General features: G+C 30.3%; 2 protein-coding genes and 1 long non-coding RNA gene across 4 annotated transcripts; all 3 read left to right on the top strand.

The window, feature by feature from the left end:
- Positions 1-8766: 8766 nt before the first annotated feature.
- LOC101203757 (probable serine/threonine-protein kinase WNK4) lies at positions 8767-13051 on the top strand. Of its 2 annotated transcripts, none has more exons than XM_031887504.1 (7): positions 8767-9528; positions 10428-10706; positions 10788-11011; positions 11114-11271; positions 11362-11671; positions 11761-12093; positions 12215-13051. In XM_031887504.1, exons 1-7 carry the CDS (start codon positions 9470-9472, stop codon positions 12757-12759), a joined length of 1908 nt encoding a protein of 635 aa, XP_031743364.1. In that variant the 5' UTR covers positions 8767-9469; the 3' UTR covers positions 12760-13051. The 2 variants fall into 2 exon arrangements, with proteins under 2 accessions (XP_031743364.1, XP_031743363.1); XM_031887503.1 differs by having other exon boundaries at positions 8768-9528; positions 10441-10706.
- A 718-nt stretch (positions 13052-13769) lies between these two features.
- LOC101206169 (transcription repressor OFP17) lies at positions 13770-15376 on the top strand. The gene has a single exon (XM_004149326.3). The coding sequence runs from the start codon at positions 14571-14573 to the stop codon at positions 15123-15125; it is 555 nt and encodes a 184-aa protein (XP_004149374.1). The 5' UTR covers positions 13770-14570; the 3' UTR covers positions 15126-15376.
- A 1796-nt stretch (positions 15377-17172) lies between these two features.
- On the top strand, positions 17173-19183 carry LOC105435816. Its single transcript, XR_969757.2, has 2 exons — positions 17173-18531; positions 18629-19183. It is a non-coding gene; the product is annotated as an uncharacterized LOC105435816 (long non-coding RNA).

The following is a 19183-nucleotide window of genomic DNA, read 5'->3' as shown; positions in this document are numbered from 1 at the left end:
CAATTTTTAATCAAGCAATCATCACAACTAATTAATGAATATCCGATGGTAAAAGAGGGCGAAATAAAGCGTTCCTGAGCTTGTTTGTTTTTTTTTTTAATTTTCTTTTTGTCACGTGCTATTTCCACGTACCTTCTTCCCTCGTTTTCCACTACAATATTTTTGTACTATTTTAACACATCTGCTACCTACTTGGTTTGCCAATTTTACTAAACTTATCTAAACCTAAAACTTATGCATATATTTTGGTACTAACTGCTTCTTTTAAATGATTGAGCATAAAAATATGTTTCTTTTTGTCACATATTTGGATTCGTTGAACCTTTCCTTATCACTCAAAAACTATTTTTTATTATATTAATGAGATTCCTTATATACGAATTAGAGATTAAAATTAATCGGTATTAAGGGTCAATTTCAGTCAAACAAAAATCTATCCAAAGTTATTGTTGTTATTATTATTTTGAAAACTCTTTTTTTTTTTTTTTCAAACTATGATGAGATGATCCAACAAGCTAAGATCCTGGATATTTTAAATAAATAATATCATTGATATTTTTAATAAATAATACAAAAGAAAAATTGGATTTAGTTTACAATTCTAATTCCTGTGCTTTACCATGTTTTACAATTGGATTTTTTTTTTTTTTTAAATGTCTTGGTCTTTGAGTTAATGATGTAATTCAAATGTACTTATAACCAAAGTTTGATAATGCTATGTATTTTTTTCATAACATTTTTGTTAACACATTTCATTTTTTTAGTCAATTTAAAAAAAAAATAGACAAAAAAAAGAATCAAATGTTTTGAATGTTTTATCTATTAATTATTTGTATGAAATACAATATGTATTTTTTAGAATTTAAACCTCTCATTTAAAAATAGGAATTGGAAGAAAAAAATCCCTCACAACCATAAGAAGAATGAGTAGAAAGAAAGTCGGAAATTAAAATTAAAAATAAAAATAAAAAACAAACAAACAACAAAACTAGGAAATACAAAAGATTTACCAGAAAAGTCCCAAAATCAAGGAAAACCCTTCATCTTAAAATTTAAAAAAAAAATGTTTAAATTTTATTTTGATGTATGAACTCTCGATAAGCTATTTTGTCATTAGACTTTTGAAAAAAAATTAAAAACTTACTTTGACCCTTTATGTATTTCGCTAACTTAATGTAATAGTGATAATGATAAAGGATCTGATTTCTATATTTATCATATTAATTAAATTGATATAATCAAATAAGATGGAAAAGTAATGTGAAATTGACAAAATTGGTTGGTTTTTTTATGTATATCACTTTTTTAAATGATATTTTGCTAATTAAACCCAACAACGTGACTTTTTAAAACGAAATTTAATCAAATTTTAATTTAGAAAAAAAAATTGAAAATAAAATGTTAGGAGAAAAGAAAAAAAGTAGAATTGAAGTTTGTGAATTTAGGGTATGATGATCCAAGGCGGCTATGGTGATAGACAAAGAAACGAACAAAAAAGTCATAGCCTCAAGCTCTTATTTCAACCATTATGTTTAATTTCAGTTCAATTTCCTCAAATTCTTTTCCTTTTTTTTTCCCTAGAAAGAAAATAACTAAATTTGAAATTGTCAATTCTATATTATCTATCACATTATCCACTTCTTTTTCCCTTTTAAATTAAACAAATTTTAGCCTATATCTCAATTTCTTTCTACTCCATATTTAAATCTCACCTAAATCTTAAATTTTGAAGGGTTTAACATCCATAACTTTAACTTTGCTGCCAAAAACTTAATCATGATCTACTTAACCTAGAGGATGCATCAAAATGCCTTAACATGTTATATGACTTTACATTAGTGTGATCTTATATATTTGACACACTTTGATGCTTAAGTCAATATTTAGATTTATATAGCTATATCGTATTGACACACAACATGAACGACCTTAACTAATTAGATCCAAGTTCAATATGTGCACATAATAGTTTCTTGGACTTTTAGTCTCAAGAGGTCAACTAAGTAAGTCTTTCCCTTCATGAACATGTGTCTGGCACTAGCATTGAGAGAATCCACACGACATACTGTTCATGTTGATAAAGCTCTTGTGTGATTGAATTGTTAAACCTGTTAAGTCTGAAAATCTAACACTTTTACGTTAAATGAGAATTTAATTATTAGGTTTAAAATATATACTTTTCGAGAGCTAAAGTTAAAAAATGAGTACAACATATAAACAAGAAATATGATTTAATTTTTTAAAAGGAAATGAACATTATATATAAAGTGGGAGATATTGACAAAAACAAAGATGCAATAGGCACTTATTGAAGTTCCATTACACTTGCTAAAATCTTCGGTTGAGATATTCCAAATTTTGTTGGTGTCTTATCACACGTAAATTCGTTAGAATATTATGTTGTGAATCATTCTTTAAATACAAAAAAAAAAAAAACAAAAATGCTCGTATTAGACACAATAAATACGAATAACAATTTTTTTTTTGAAATATAAATTTGATGAATACGATGATAACAAGTATTATATATTATAAAATTATGATACAAATAAATAATATGTATGATAGGGTATATGTGTGTATATATGCCCATATCATAACAAAATGGTAGTTGCTTTCAAAGCTCTATTTAAGAACATTGTAACTCAATTATTAAGAGAAAAGCAGAGGTTTTGATAGGAAGTAAGAGAATCTTTATAAATATTCCACACATTTCATTTCATGTCATCAAAAAGTTTAATTATGGATATGTGCTTTAGTCTTTCAATTCTTGAGTGGGATATTACCAAATTAATTTTCTTTTTACTAAAAAAAAAAACTGTACCAATAAATATAAATAGTTGAAGTGATTTACTTTCTTTTTCTTTTTTATAATTTATGAACTTTTGTATCTATTTAAATTATGTTTCTATTCACAACAATTCTTCCTTCTTTTTAAAACAAACTTTTGTATATTAAAATGATTAAATTGTAATAAATACTTTTAAACTTTCTTCTTTGCTTCAAAAGTACCTATATATATTTTTAAAGCTTATAATATTTCTCCTCTATTTTTATAAGCCTTTCAAAAACTAACTATAAAACGCAAATTTTTTTAGAATCATTTTGATTCAGTATATGATGATTCAAATTTTTTTTCTCATCACTTACTCCACCATTTTATATCCCCGTTAACAAACTTTATTATAGTGGCATTATTTTGGAAGTGTAAGAGTATTTTAAAACAAACATGAAAGATGAAGGGTATTATTTTTATATAATATAACCTTTTAAAAAATGTAGAACGGTGAAAAACTTATTGACCATAAAATTGAATGTTTATGGATTTATTCGATAAAAAGTAAAAATTCTTCAAGAATTTATTAGACATTTCTAAAGGTTTGGTCCAAATAGATACATAAATAAAAGAAATTATGGATTAAACTTATAATTTAATCAAATTGATGAGTTAGTTTAGAGTGAATTTCAATTAGAATTGGACTAGGTACTTCCCTAACCTAAAGCTACCTTCAAATTAGGTTAAAATATAATTGGGTATCTATACTCTAACACGAATGTTATCTGTTGAATTTTAGTTCTAAAATTTATTTTTATTTTATTTTAATTAATGTATTTTCAATAAATAAACCTATACTTTAACTTTTTTTTTAATGAAAAATGGGTAAAATTGGACTACTAAAAATAGTGAAGTGATTAGTAAGGAATAATAGTTTTATTTTGTTTTGATTTTGAAGATAGAATTGAGAAATGAAAAAGTAAATTTTGTGGTGGGAATGAAATAGAGAGTGGAAATAATGGATATTAAATGGATAGTTGACCAATGTTTTTGTTCATCAATATTTGTAAAATTCAGTGGCTGCCAGTCCCCAGTTGTATCTTCAATGGGGAATCCAATGATGATTATATGCACCAACCCAATTCAATTAACTTCCACATTGTAATTTCTTTCTTTCCTTTAACAAATATATAATTAATTTATCTAAAAGTGTTCATTTTAAATTTGAATTCTCTTCTTCTTAACTACTTTTGTCAAAAGAAAGAAAAACAAAACCATCTCCTTTTCTCTCACTATATCTCATTATAACTTTTCTGCATTTTTTCTTTTTCTATATTTATGTATTTCTTACTCAATATAATATAATAATAACTTCCAATTCATTATTTCACACACAAACAACTTTAATTAAGCATGCCCTTTCTCTTATTATTATTATTTCTTTAAGTAGATGTGTAAATATGTTGCCTACTTCATCCATTCACTTAACATCTCTCCCTTTAATTTTCTTCAAATTTATATTTTATACAATAAATTATATTTCAATCTCCCATTTTTAAATCCAATATATTAATTTCATACTTCATAATTCAATTATTCAATATCTCAAGTCAACTTGAACGTAGTTCTATCAATAAAAAAAAAAAGATAAATGTGTATTTTTCTTTAAATTTTAGGTAAATTTGATAATCATCAAATTTATTTAGCTTTAACGAATGAGAGTTTACAAACATATTTTATCTTTCCTCTTACAATTATTATTGTTTTGTTATATATTTTTCCTTAATGTTTTTAAAATTGAAATCAAAGTTTTGAAATCAATTATTCATTTTTTTATGTTAGGATTTTGATAACAACGTAACCCTTTTAAACTCAAAGACTAAATCCATACAGAGATTAATGAATATACTTAAAAATGGAATAATTGGATTTGAGTTTCAGAAAACAGTATTAGAACTAAAAGAGAAAAAAGAAAACTTTTTAAAATAGACACTGATATATTATTAAAACGTAAGATCAAAATTTGTGCACAAATGTAGTTTGGTTATGAACACAAATGTACCTATTAGAAGTCTTTTTAGTAAAAATAATTATCGCATTTTCTCTCTCTTCAATTATTGAATATTTAGCTTCAATTTTTCTCCCTTCTTCAATGGTATTTGGTTGGCACAAAGGATCTCTCTCTCTCTCTCTCTCTCTAATATATATATATATATATATTATTAGAGCCTTCTTTATTCTTTTCATTTAAAAAACATGATTTTTGTATTTGCTTTGAGAACAGTTTTAGATTAGTCAAAGTATCTTTATAATTGGTTGTATATTGGAAGGTTTATATTCTTATTTAAATTGCATTAAGAAAATAAAAATTTGTCAAAAATGGCCAAAATGGCCAAAATCAACTCAATATTTATATTTCACTAATTGATTTCATATGATTTGTTTTTCTATTCTTTTTAGAAAACCGAAGAAAGAAAATTTTAATTAAGTTAATTTGAACTTTCCACTTAAATTCGAGGCAAATTAACATGTATTGAACTTTTGCCTAAAAATTAAACTAATTGCTTACGGAAACAAATGTGCTAATTAATCTAATAATTTGGACAGTGCTATTTTATTTATTCGAATATATGATTCAATAAATTCAACTTGCATTTAAAATATTGGAAATCAATCGTTTATTGAATTAAAATAAAATGTTGAATTAATTTAATAGAGTCTATTAGGATGTAGAAGAAAGGATAGCACAACCAAAATTTAAAATTCTGATGGACACTTCTAACAAATTTTAAAATAAACAAATATTTAAATTAATGAAATGAATAATGGGAGTTATTTTTTAAAAAAAAAAAACGACTTAAAATGTTTGTTGTTTATCTTATATTTACATTTGTTATTGCTTTATTATACTTTCCTTGTGAGTTATCTTTGTTAATTCACCTAATATATACAAATAAAAAATAAAAAAAATATCAACACAAATTAAAAATGTCAAAACACTTTCAAATATTTTAAAGACAAGGTTGTTATATGACAAATATTTTTAAACAACTTAGGACAGTTAACTAATTTCATAGTTCAAATATCATTCATCTTTTAGTTAAATCTAAATAAACTAAAAAAAAAATAGACATAGCACAAAAAAAGAAAATAATATTAATATGATGTATAACTTAAATCACCCACATTTTCTAAAATAATGCTAAGAGAGTAAAGTGCATATTTATAGTCTGTCAATTAAAACTCAAATTTATTAACTATTAGCTATTTAACTGTTTAATTAATAATTTATAGCTCCAAAATATCAATAATAAAAAAAAAAAATTGAAATCAACCAGCCAACCAACCAAGATTTTATTATTGATAATGTAATATCTATTAATATAGGTCACTCTACAACATTGACAAATGAACTTCATACTATGAATCAAGTCATTAAATTAAAAATGAGCTAAAAAAGTTGGATATTAGGCTTTCAATAAATATATAAATTTGAACGTTGTACTAAAACGACTTTTCTTAAAATTTATATTTGATTTCATCAAACTAAAAGCAATATTTGTATGATCGTAAAAAGATAATTACGCAAACATCATTCACATTTATTATTATTATTAGTTCATAGGTAGTTAAGACAAATATGATGGTAGGGAGGTGAAAATTGATGGGAGCTTCTTGTTTTTGTTGTTTTTTTTTTCTCTTCTTTCATACTTTGTCATAGAGATAAAATTATATATGCATAAGAAAAATAAAATATTCAACATTTTTCTTCTTCTTCTGCTTTTTTTTTTTTATTTATTAAAATAAAAAAGACAAATATTCAAACACATAAATGTCTTATCCTGAAGGAAAAAGAAAAAAGAAAATACCATCTTATCTGAAAGAGTGATTGAGTGGGGACAGTTGGCAATTGAAATGCAAAAGAAAAGAGAAATAGAAACAAAAAAAAGTAGATTTGATGGAAGAACCATCCTAGGTGGTTCATATTGGAGATATCCACTCATCACTACTCCCTAAACCCTTGGCTGATCTGGCATCAAATAAAATGTCAAACATCCATGTCATCTCCACTCTTCATTTTACCTTTTAACTTACGTCTATCAATTTTAATCACTCATTTTTAACTTTATACCATTCCCTCATTGTTTTTTTTTTACCAGGGCTAAGTTTTGATTGTTTTGATTTGAAAACTCTGTCTTCCAGAATATATGCATGTCATGGATGTGAAAGAAAATGTCTTGCAGATGCCACAATCGAATTGAGATAACCAATTGTTACCTTACATGAAATGAACAAATGGGGACAATCAATCTAAACTTTTAAATCAATTTAATTCATGATGTGAAAATTTCAATCAAAATCAAATCTTGTTATTAGTTATTATGACACTTAATTTAGTATGTAATCAGCTTGTCCATAGAAATTAACTAAGTCTTAATAATATTTTACATTCAATATTGGCTAAATCATTTTAAATTTTAAATTGTTGAGATTGAATTGTTTATTAAATTAACTTTTTCTTATCATTACCATTTAAATTATTATAATCTTATAAGTTTAGTTTGCAAAGTCAATATTTGATTTGTGATTTAAAAATTCCAATTTGAGCCACATTTTATACTAATTTGGGTTTAAAACTTGTTAATTCCCTTAAAATTTTATATTAATATGGTTTCATATTTTTTTATAAATATAATTGTGTTGTAAGTTGAAATTAAAAATGAATGAATGGCATTAGATTTTGAAAATGTTTCTAAATAGTAAATAGAAAAAAAAAAACATTTAAAGTGTAACAGTGTGTTAATAAGCCAGAATTAAAAAGGAAATTGAAATCAGACAAAGCTTTAGCTTCTATAGTTAGAGTTTTTGAATTATTTTAGTTTCTAAGTTTATACAAATTTTAAGTTTATTATTTATTTATTTATTTTGAGGAAAAAAAATGTCAGTTGGTGGTTTAATCAAGCCCTTGGTTTATATGGTAACAAAATGCTATTTTCTACTTGGACAATTGTATTAGTTTATTGTGTAATGATTTAATGAAAAGAAATTATTTAAATTTTGATATATAAGAATTTAGTTATTTATTGTAACAATTTAGTTTCAACCAAAATAAAATTTATAAAGTTGGATATCAATTTTTAGTAATTTATGATGTAGACACTGAATTTCATAAAAGCATGGAGTGTCTATTTGGTATGTAACTTTTGATCCATATTTGAAAAGAATTGGTGGAGTAAAAGGTTGATAAGACTTGGAAAAATATTGAGAATTGAAATAATATTAAAGTAGAGGCTCCAACGTTGGGCTTCTGCTACTTCTTCACACACTCATTCCACGTCCCATTTCCAACATAGTTTTAATATATGTATACATACATACATATAATTTAATTTACAGAATTTCAAAATTCTGTAAACCAAATTATCACAAATTTATTGGTTGCTCCTACGATACTTTAGTTGTGCTTACTTACATACTTTTGGTAAAAAAACATTTAAAAAGATTAACTTAACAATGGCATGTCAGTTGTAAAAAAAAAAAGAGTGAAAAGAGATCAATGGACAACATGCAATATGGTAAGGTAAGGATTGAATCCGTTGCTTGTGACTTAAGTGTGAGATTATGGTTAATTACTAAGAAGAAAACATTATTTTTATGGGATTTGTGACAGTTATCAAAGTCATTGCCATTATTTGAATGTGTTTCTTATGTCAAAACTAATTCAGTAATCATCTGAATGTAACTATGTGACACAGTTAAAAGAAGATTTGAACATTCAACAATCTTGGTGAGATTCGCGGATGGGTGGATTCGTTCTTTTGTTCCAAGTTGATTCGTCCTTGAAAGAAATTGTTTTAAAAGTAATAATAGTTTTATGGGTCCCCCCATTGCGTCTTGTTCACTGGCGGTGTCATTCCGTTTCATCTCCGTCTTCATCTCTAATATCTCTGTCTCTATATTACCACGACTCTCAATAAAATAAAATAAAACTCCGAATTTTGAATAATTCCCCACAATTTGTTGTTTGATCTGATTTTTGTTTTCCTGTTTCCGTTTCAAAATTCTCCATCTCTGTTTTTCGTCTCCTCTGCTCTTTCATCTTCTTCTTCTTCATTTCTTTCTCATTTTCTCAGCCCGCAGGTACTTTCATCCAAACATGGCCAGAATTCTTCAAGTTCCCTAGTGCTTTTCTTTAAATACAGAAACACCCAACAAACAGTTCCCAATTATTCCATCTGGGTTCTCTTTAATTTCTCATTTTGATCTTTCTTTTCCATCTTAATTTCATCTTTCTCACTTGCCAAACACAACCCACCCAAACCATAATACTGTTGTTGGGTTTTTATACATATTACAGAACTGGAACCTTTCGACCTAAATGGTTTTGAAGATTGGAAACTTCGAACGCTCCAGTACGGCGGTTGGGATGGGATGTATTATGCTTAGAATTGATTATTCAAGGCTTTTTTGGGTTTTATTCCGCCACTTTTCTTACGAGAATCACGACGGAAAGCCGGGCATTTAGTTCATCCTTCCGCCGCCTTCGCCGCCACCGCTGCCCTCGATTTGATTATCGCCTTTTTTTCTTTCTTTTTTTCGTTTTCCGTTTTTTCCTTCTTTCTATCAAACCCTCTGTTTGTTCGTCCATTATGTTTAAGAATACTCGAGCTGGGAGTCCCAGCAGCAACCTCCATGATTGCAAATCAGAATTTGGGTACGTTGAGACCGATCCGACATGTCGTTACGGCCGTGTAAGTAATTTTGCTCAATCTTCTTTGGTTTTCAGATCTCCAATCCATTTTTTCCCTCTAATTGACTTTGTGTTTAATTAATGCTTGTATTACGTAGTGGTGGTTGTTTGTTTAATAGTTTATTCGCAGTTTTGATCGAAGGGAGCAAAGTCTTTGTGAGAATCTGAATATCTAATAATACATATGGGGTTTTTTTTATTATATGTGCAACTTGCTTGTGCTGCCTTTTTTGGTTTTCGTTTCTGCATGGAACTTGGATTGTGGTTTTGTAAAGTAATTGGGTTTGTTTAATCATTTTTTGATGATGATTAGTTTATAGTTTCTGTGTTGGGAATATTTTAAGGTCTTTGATGATTGCTTAAGCTCTTTTGAATCTAAGTGCTTTCTTTTTATGTAACTTTTTAAATTGTTGGAGAAGGCTTTAGTGGTTTCCTGCTTTAAGTGAGAACAACTTGTTGCTTTTGTTGGAAGTGATGAACTGAAGTGCTTCAAAAATAGCTCCTCCCTTGTTCTGGTTTTGTAAGGGGAAAAAGTCAGTTATGGAACTCGCTTGTTTGACAATTCATTTAGCTTTTGAAGAGTGTGTTTGTTTTCTCACAATTTCTTTTCAATAATTTTCAGCTTTCTTAAAGTACTAATTGAAGTCCTAGCCAAATCCCAAATCCCAAAAACATATTTTTTAAAAGCTACTTTTAACTTTGAGAACCATCATTGAAAGTAGATAACAAAACAAAGAAATCCACTGGAAATAGTATTTATAAGCTTAATTTTTTAAATGGGACTTGGATTTTTCTAATTATATTTTAAAGGAATAAATATTGATGTAACAAGCTGAATGAACTTTTGAAGCAAGAATGGGGCAACTGTTGGTTTAGTGTTTTTTGCTGATAATTGCATAGACATGTATTACAGTTCGAAGAAGTTTTGGGAAAAGGGGCCATGAAGACAGTGTACAAAGCCATTGATGAGTTTCTTGGAATAGAGGTGGCGTGGAGTCAGGTGAAACTCAACGAGGTCCTCCGATCGCCCGAGGATTTGCAACGGCTGTATTCAGAGGTTCATCTACTTAGCACGCTTAAGCACGAATCGATCATGCGATTCTACACCTCATGGATTGATGTTGATAAAAAAACCTTCAACTTCATTACTGAACTGTTTACTTCTGGAACGCTCAGAGAGTAAGTTTTGATCCACACTCTTTACTGTAATGAAAGTGTAGTTTAATCTGATGGTCAATAACGTCCTTGTTTCTTGGGCAGATACGGAAAGAAATATAGGCGAGTTGATATCAGAGCCATTAAGAGCTGGGCGAGGCAGATTCTGCAGGGACTCATTTATTTGCACGAACACGACCCTCCAATAATACACAGAGATCTGAAGTGTGATAATATCTTTGTGAATGGCCATCTTGGGCAAGTCAAGATTGGTGACTTGGGGCTTGCAGCTATACTTCATGGTTCCAGATCTGCTCACAGTGTTATAGGTTTGGATCCATCATTATTCCATTACCAAAGTCTGATGGATTCTAATGTTTTCTAACTAAAAATTAATCTAGAGCTCTTGTATTCTTTTGGTTTGTTTCCAGGCACACCGGAGTTTATGGCACCGGAATTATACGAGGAGAATTACAATGAGCTAGTTGATGTCTACTCGTTTGGCATGTGTGTCCTAGAGATGCTTACTTCGGAGTACCCTTATAGCGAATGTTCTAATCCTGCACAAATTTACAAGAAAGTCACGTCGGTGAGAGAACATGAATCAAGAGTCGAAAGTTGATGTACGTCTTGGAAGGGATCAAGTATCTAATACCTACACTACACTTTCTTTGTGCAGGGGAAGCTACCAGCAGCATTATACAAGATTCAAGATGTGGATGCGCAGAGATTTATTAAGAAATGCTTGGTACCAGTTTCGATGAGGGCGTCTGCGAAGGAACTCTTGGCTGATTCTTTTCTCAAAGTTGATGGAAATAGACCTTCATCGGTGGGGAGGACTCAAAACCAGAAGCCATTTCTAAATGCCAAAGAAATGGAGAATTTTCACTTGAGTGAAGGTTTAAGCAGGACCAACATGACGATCACGGGAAAGCTGAACCCCGAAGACGATACCCTCTTTCTTAGAGTTCAGACTGCCGATAAAGATGGTAACACTTCTCGCATTTTCTCACTCAACTGTATTGACATTTTACAACTGAAACCTGATGCATTTGCTTCATAATTGACCTGTCTGTAGGCTCGCTTAGAAACATATACTTCCCTTTCGACATAGTTAATGACACAGCATTAGATGTGGCAATGGAGATGGTGAAAGAATTGGAGATCTCTGATTGGGAGCCGTTTGAAATTGCGGACATGATTGAAGGTGAGATATCGGCTCTGGTTCCAAACTGGAATAGAAGTGAGTTAACCAACCATAGCCTCGGCTTCAGCTGTGCAGAAGAAGATGATAATGTATCTCATCATACTTTCCGCTCGATCTCCTCGTCGTCCCAAGCAACAACTTTGGGTCTTATCTCCTCCCCAAGAACAAACCAAAACATTTCAAATGGTTTTAGTTGGTTCCCAGGTATGGCCCGAGTTTCCTTTTTACTGGTTCTGATGCCATTAAAAATGAATCTCTCTCTTATACTACGGACAATATGCTCAAGCCATATTTGATTGACACGTGCCACAACCACTATTTTCAGATGATACGCTTGATGATAGCAGTTCACAATGCTCATCAGCGTCGGGAAAATACTCCAACTTGAATTACATCAGCAGCGACGAGTATGAGACCAGCATGAGTTCAGTCCAGACAGATCAACATAACAACATCAATAAGATTCACAATTCCTCAAGATTTTGTCCTATTGAGAACCGCAAAAGCAAGGATTTTTTGGCTCAACTTCTATACAAGCAGAGCCAATGTGCGATAGCAGGGTCGTCTCAAGGAGTTGCCTCTGGTCGCAAAGACAAGAAAGGAACAGATGGTCGTAAATTAACTAGGAACAGATCACTAGTAGATGTACATAGCCAATTGCTGCATCGTTCGTTAGTGGAGGAAGTGAATAGAAGACGGTTATTCAAGACAGTTGGAGCAGTCGAAAGTATAGGCTTTCAAGCACCTTGTGAGGTTTCTTCGAGCAAAAGGGTCTCGAGTAGGCAACCGATTGGGAACCGAAGTAGTGATGTAGCAAGAACGAGGAGAAACGAGGATATTAGATGGCAAGATGTTGGAAGGAGAACATGAAAAATGAAATGTTATCCTTGAAGGTGGATTGTAGAAATGTGGGAGCTAAAGAGCTGATTGTAAATAGTGGAAGCTTTGGTGTCAGAATCCCATAGAGAAGAGGATGAAGGTATAAAATATGGGAGAGTTATTTGGATGAAAATGAAATGAAAAATGATAATGTTTTTGCCTTGTATGTACAGTGTGTGCTTGGTTTTCAAGATGAAGGTGCCTACCTCCTTTAAGAAACAGTGTTATATTTGTTTGCAAATCCCTATCTATGATCACTTAATTTAGAGAATTTTCCATATAAGTTTTAGGGTGTAGTATAGTTATCACATTGCGAATGATGGGTGTGAGTCTCCTATGTGATTCCTGTATCTATAAATCGGTAGCAAGTGTTTTATTTATTCAAACTTTGAAGGTTCATAGACAATAAAAACAATAATAGTTCATGTAAATAGCCCATCCATGAAAACTCAAGTTACAATTTTAAGAGTGGCCTCAACATACTCAAGAGTCGCACCATAAATATCAAAAGAAATAATTAGAATGGTGAGTGGTTTAAAAATCATATTTTCATAGTTAGGTGATTCTTTATTTTTTAATTTTGTATTCTCAAATTAACTATTATTTTAAAATATTTTTTAGGGGTTGGAAGAAAGAGAGATTAGGTAAATCAGACAAAAAAAAAAAGAAAAAGAAAAGAAAAGAGAGAGAGTTTATAATCCATTAATGTTAGGTAGCAACACAGCCAAATTACCTTTTGCCACTATAATCCAAACCTAAAAACAGGGCATGCTCTCTAATTTAAGGTTAGTAGTTAACAATAATTAACTATATTTTTATAGCAAGAGTTAACAATAAATATTATATTCTACACAAACTTCTTCAAAATAAACATTTTTATTATTATTATTATTATGAAACACAACCAATCATTTTTCATCATTAATTAAGAAAAAAAAGTTTCCGCACTTTCAAAGATAAAAAGTAAATATAAATTATGGGATCTTAAAAAGGGAATTATCAACTTTTTTTCCTTTTTAAATTCTCAATTAGGTAATTTGTTCGAACTTTTTTTTTTTCCCTTTTAATTAAGTGTTATTTTTGGAGGGTATGCCATGTATTCAAGGTATATTAAGAAAATATTGATTGAATGAGATAAACTTTTTTATGAACCAATATTACAAAAATAAAATAAGACAAGTAAGACAACGATGAGACATGGCCCATGGGATGAATTAAATTAGACCCATTTTATAGGGTTTTTTTGGGGGGTAAGAAAAGCCAAAACTAGGTGTTTTTAAAATATTTCAAGACAGAGCATTTAGTTTTTGTTTTCTTTATTGAAAAGCACCTATTAATTTTAAAGTTTATAATTGTCATAAAATTATATTATCATGAAATTATCAAACTATTTAATGTAAGGTTTTATCAAACTATAACAACTAACATAGTTATAGTTTTAAAATTAGAAATGTTAAATTCTAATTTTTTTTTAAAGTATACTCACCAATATTTCGATTTAATGATGATTTTTTTAGAGACTCTTATTTTTTTTAATAGAAAAAAAAAGTGACTTATGATAAATTTTAAAAAATAGTGGAAAGAAGGGGAGAGAGATATAAATAGAAGTTGAAGGCAGTTTTGATGGGATGCCACTTTCCTTTTGACTTGCAACAACGTGAACCCCACAAAGGTTTCTTCTAATTTTTCCTTAACAAATCTCTCCTTCTCCTTCATATGTATATCTCTCTCCTTTTGTTACAAAAATGACCTAACAATCCAAATTTCTTCAACAACACTCTTTAACTAAAATCATTTAAGGCATGAAAGTGGAAGTTGGCCTAGTTTCCTTCAAATCCAAGCTTTCAAAGCCATGTTCAAAGCTCCTTCATCTCTTCAAATTCCCAATGAAGAAGCCCTTCTCCATCAAATCATTTTGGGCTCGACGCAGCTCCAGAGCCATATCCAAGCCTCGACGAAAGACTTGGTCCTGGCTCCGGTGGCTACGAAGAGTAGGGAAGATGGAAAGAGTAAGAGAGTTGAAATCAAGTGAAAGCGTAGGCTCAGACAATGAATCTAGAGAAAAGCTGCTATTTCCATCTCCGTTGATTAGGAGACGAACGAAGGTGGCAGCATCGTGGGAGGAGAGGGAGGAGGTGGAAGATGCTTGTAGGAGCTTTGAGAACTATCTTGTGGAAATGATAATCGAAGAAGGGAAAGTGAGGGATTTGATGGATGTGGAAGAGCTTTTGTATTGTTGGAGGAAGTTGAAGTGCCCTGTTTTTGTTGATTTGGTGTCTAGATTTTATGGAGAGCTTTGTAAGGACTTATTCTCTTCCCATAATCAAGCTTTTACTCCAAACTTTCAACACAAGTAAATTAATTAATAATTTGTAGTTTTTTGTTTTTTTTTTTTTTAACTTTTGTAATGTGTTTGAGGTTTTAATTGGTTATGTGTTCTATTTCTTTCTTTAGTACATTTTATTAGATTCATTACGCTCTCTGTACTTTTGTCTCCTCCAAGGTTAAGAAAGATGTGGATGAATAAATAACCATGTACTTTTCACTATTATCGTTGTTATTATTATTGATTAGTGGAATAAAAAACTAATAATTAATACTTTCTTTTTTCACACATCCTAATAACATAAATTCTAATTTCCTCCAAAATATACACATATATTTAATCTCCTTAGTTTATTTTAAAATTCATAAAAAAGGGGAAAAGGTAAACCTATTACTCAACTTCAAAGATTGTATTAAAGATTGGAACTTTTTTTTAGACATTCAACCTAACTACCACAATACTCTCCATTAACGACCGATATGATATATATAATACAATTAGTAACATTTTTCTTTTGTTCTTTTAACTTTTTTAAGTTAAATTTTGATTTCAACTTAGTTCATGTATTTCAAATTATTATATTTTTTAAGTTTTGAGTTTTGTTTCAATTTAGCACGGAATTTTAATCTTCCAAATCCTCAATCTTTCAAAAGATGTTGATCTTGATATTGATAAAAACTTGCATATCTTGAGAGCTTTTAGAAGATTAAGTTTTTAATTCTTCAAAACTTCACTTCCTCTTTCAACCAAATGTCTTTAAAATGAATAGGAATGTCCCTATTTATAGAGAATTTTCATAAGCTTCAAGTAGGTTTGAGCACATTTTTCTATTGTGCTCGGTCAACTTGAGCCCATTTTTCTATTGGGCTTGAACTTGGGCTCATTTTTGGTAGGCCTAGGTCCATTATTTATTTGGCCCAATTTTTACATCGGGGACTTGAATTGAGTTGAATATGAGAAAATTTGACTACTCAAACCCTATTAAATTATGAATATCATCATTTTGTTGTGATGACCTTTGAAATTTCTTAATCAACAATGAAAAAAATTTATGTTGTTGGTCTCATGGGTTTGGTCCATAGACTAACTAGGTCCAAGCTCATAAAGTCAGTCCTATAAATAGAGGAGTTCTTTTCGTTTACGAGGTTGTAAATTTTTTTACTTGAGAAGCTTTAGAAGAATTCTCCTAAGAGCTAGAAGACTCCTAAAGCCGACCATCCAACTTTAAGAACATCACGTGATCTGCTTATTCAAATCAAGCATTTCAATCGACATCGATCGAATCAACACAAACACAATATAAAGAAACACAAGTTCAACTTCACGAATTAAATTTATCCAAAAAATCTTGTGTGAACAAGTGTAAATCTTAAAACAAATGTCAGCAATCTAATAAAAAAAATTATAGCATTTTAAAACTTGAACTAAATAAAATAAAAGTCAAAACTTGGAAAAGTAGTAGTGTAAGAATAAAAATAGTTAACTTTAAGTCTACAACGCCAAAAAATCTAACTTCAAATTTTTTTTTTCCAATACAATCTTAGGATTGAGTGACTATTTAAAAAACATTGGCAGGATGAAAAATTATTGTAGATCAACAATAATTGAGATTATAATAACAATAAACATTGAGAGTAGGATTAGGAGGAAGATTGTGATACCTAGTATCTACCCTTATTTGTTATAAAGCTTTTTAGTATCGTAATCTTTGTTTGTTGTTTTGTATCATTATCATGTTCAATTGGAATCTTTAGTCTAAGTTGAGGAAGAGTTAGATTTGGGTGTAGGTTAGGCGTTTCAGGACTTATTTGATTGTAGAGAGTCTGGTTATTGAAGAAAGATACCGGATGAACCAAGTTATTCTGGATTGAGTTTGAGTGATAAGTGTAAGTTAGATAATAAAGGAAGGTAAGAACATTGGGAGTCATTCAGTATGAGAATGGATGAAATTTTTGGTATATTTTGATTGATATTGAGATATTTGAAATTAACAAAATTTGAAGTTTAATTGATTTTCTTTTTTCATTTTTCGTGTATGGTCTTTCCGTAATTATTTTAGGCATCGTATAAATAAAATGGGGAATGAGGAATCTGTCCGTACCAAACCATCCAAACCCAAAAACCCTTTTGAGGATGGAAAGGGTGCGAACGGTGGCAACGTATGTTAGGGTTCCGGCGTCGGAAGAGAGAGAGAATTGCCATCGAAATGCTCTTGAAGCGGCGATTTCACATGTGGATTGCCAAAACCTGAGGGAAACCTGATGGCATATTACAACAGTAATTATATAGTTTTCAATCTGAATCTTCTACAATTGCTGCTCGCATTTTCGCTCTTCCCTCTCTCTTCTCCGTGCCATCTCTTCTCCGTTGCTTTCCTCCTTCGCTCCCTCCGAAGCCTCGTGATGATGCTTTTCTGAAGGCTTCCCCCCGCCCTCTCCTTAACTTTTTCTGCTTATGAATTTTCTATGCTTTATTGATTTTCGAAATCCGTCTCTCCTTTTCCGTCTTTCGTTGTTCTTCAGAAGAGTGTGAATCTTAGCTGTAGGAAACTAGTATGATATTTTTTCTTTTTTGAACAACTATCTTGAAATCAATCATTTCAAACCTGAGATTTCGATGTCCATGGGTCTGCTGTTTGATGGAGTTTGTTTTTCTGGTTGGTGGCGTTCTGAAGGAACTGGTTTAATTGTATTTGGGATAGGAACATGATATTTTCACCATTGTGGTTTACGTTTTCCTTTAAATTATATCTATAGTTGAGAAATATAACAATCACTCTTTGTTGAAGAGGAACTATTTGTTGCGCAGAAGTATTAGAAATTATGTTGACATATAGGTTTGAATCTTTGGTCTTCAAACTGGATTCAAATTGTAAGAGTAACCTACATTTGAGATCCGGTGCAAGGCCCCAACTTTTGAAGTTGCAATTAGAAAAGAAGGTTATTCTGGAAAAACGAATAAATTATTGCAGTCTATTTTCTGGACCTGTTCCTTGCCTTTTGAGTTGTACACCTCTCCATGTAGGAAAAAGAGTAAAATTCAAATTTATTTAACATAATATGAGGTTGTATTTTCTATTTGCATCACATAGTTGTGGTAGAATTGCATTTATCAGAGTTAATTGTTCTTTAGTTACAATGTGATTGGATTATTCTTTTTTATCTTCGTTATGGAATTCTATGCCCTGTAACCAATGCTAATTTTCTCTTATGAGTTATGACCCAATTTTGGAAACATATTTATTTCCTTCTAATAGGTGATGGATAATCAATTCAGCTACGAATTTTGTTCACTACGACTGGTCTTTGCTAAAAGGATGAGAAAGACATAACGTTGTGTTTCTTGTGAAAGTTGACATCTAAGTAAATGCTAGATCTGGATTGTTTGTTCAAACGAAAGAAGATCATGTTTATAACGTAGCTTGTTTGTTCATGAGGGTAAATTTTCATTTGTTATTTCTACTCAAAGATGTGTGTGCTTGTTTACATATTATGTTGCTGCCCCTTCTATCATATCTGTTGATATTTTGTGCAGTGAATTGAACCCTGCAAGTAACTGGATTGTCAGTAGGTAGGCAAAAGGTGTATCTTTGATATATATAATAAATCCAATTTCTGGATAGATAAAATGGTTTTCCCGTAGAAATTGCGACAAAAAAAGCACGTCAAAAGTTCTTCAAAGGTTTTGTTCTCTTAACTTTACCCTTCATCCTTTGTGAACTCGACATTAGCAATTGTCTTACACTCAGACACAGGACATCACAATGATGTGCACATCTCAGGTGCCAAACGAGGGGAGTGCTTGAAGATGTACAAGATACTTGAAGGGACTGTAGTTGTTTGATAAACATATTGTTCTTTGTCTAGGATATTGGGAATTTTCATGTAGATGTTTTAGGACTGTCAATTTTACTTTATTTGGTTTAATCGTGTTGTTGTGCTTTACTTAGTCTTCATATGAACGTTATATTATTTTATCCACTGGATTACCACGAGATAGTCTCGTAATTACCCACAAGCTAGCCTATGTATAAAGAAATTGCTTGGTTCCCAGATTGTGATTTATATCTTCTTTTAACCATTGAAAAGA

Source organism: Cucumis sativus, chromosome 6, assembly GCF_000004075.3.
Source record: "Cucumis sativus cultivar 9930 chromosome 6, Cucumber_9930_V3, whole genome shotgun sequence".
Lineage (NCBI taxonomy): Eukaryota > Viridiplantae > Streptophyta > Magnoliopsida > Cucurbitales > Cucurbitaceae > Cucumis > Cucumis sativus.
This window is presented reverse-complemented; position numbering and strand designations above follow the sequence as displayed.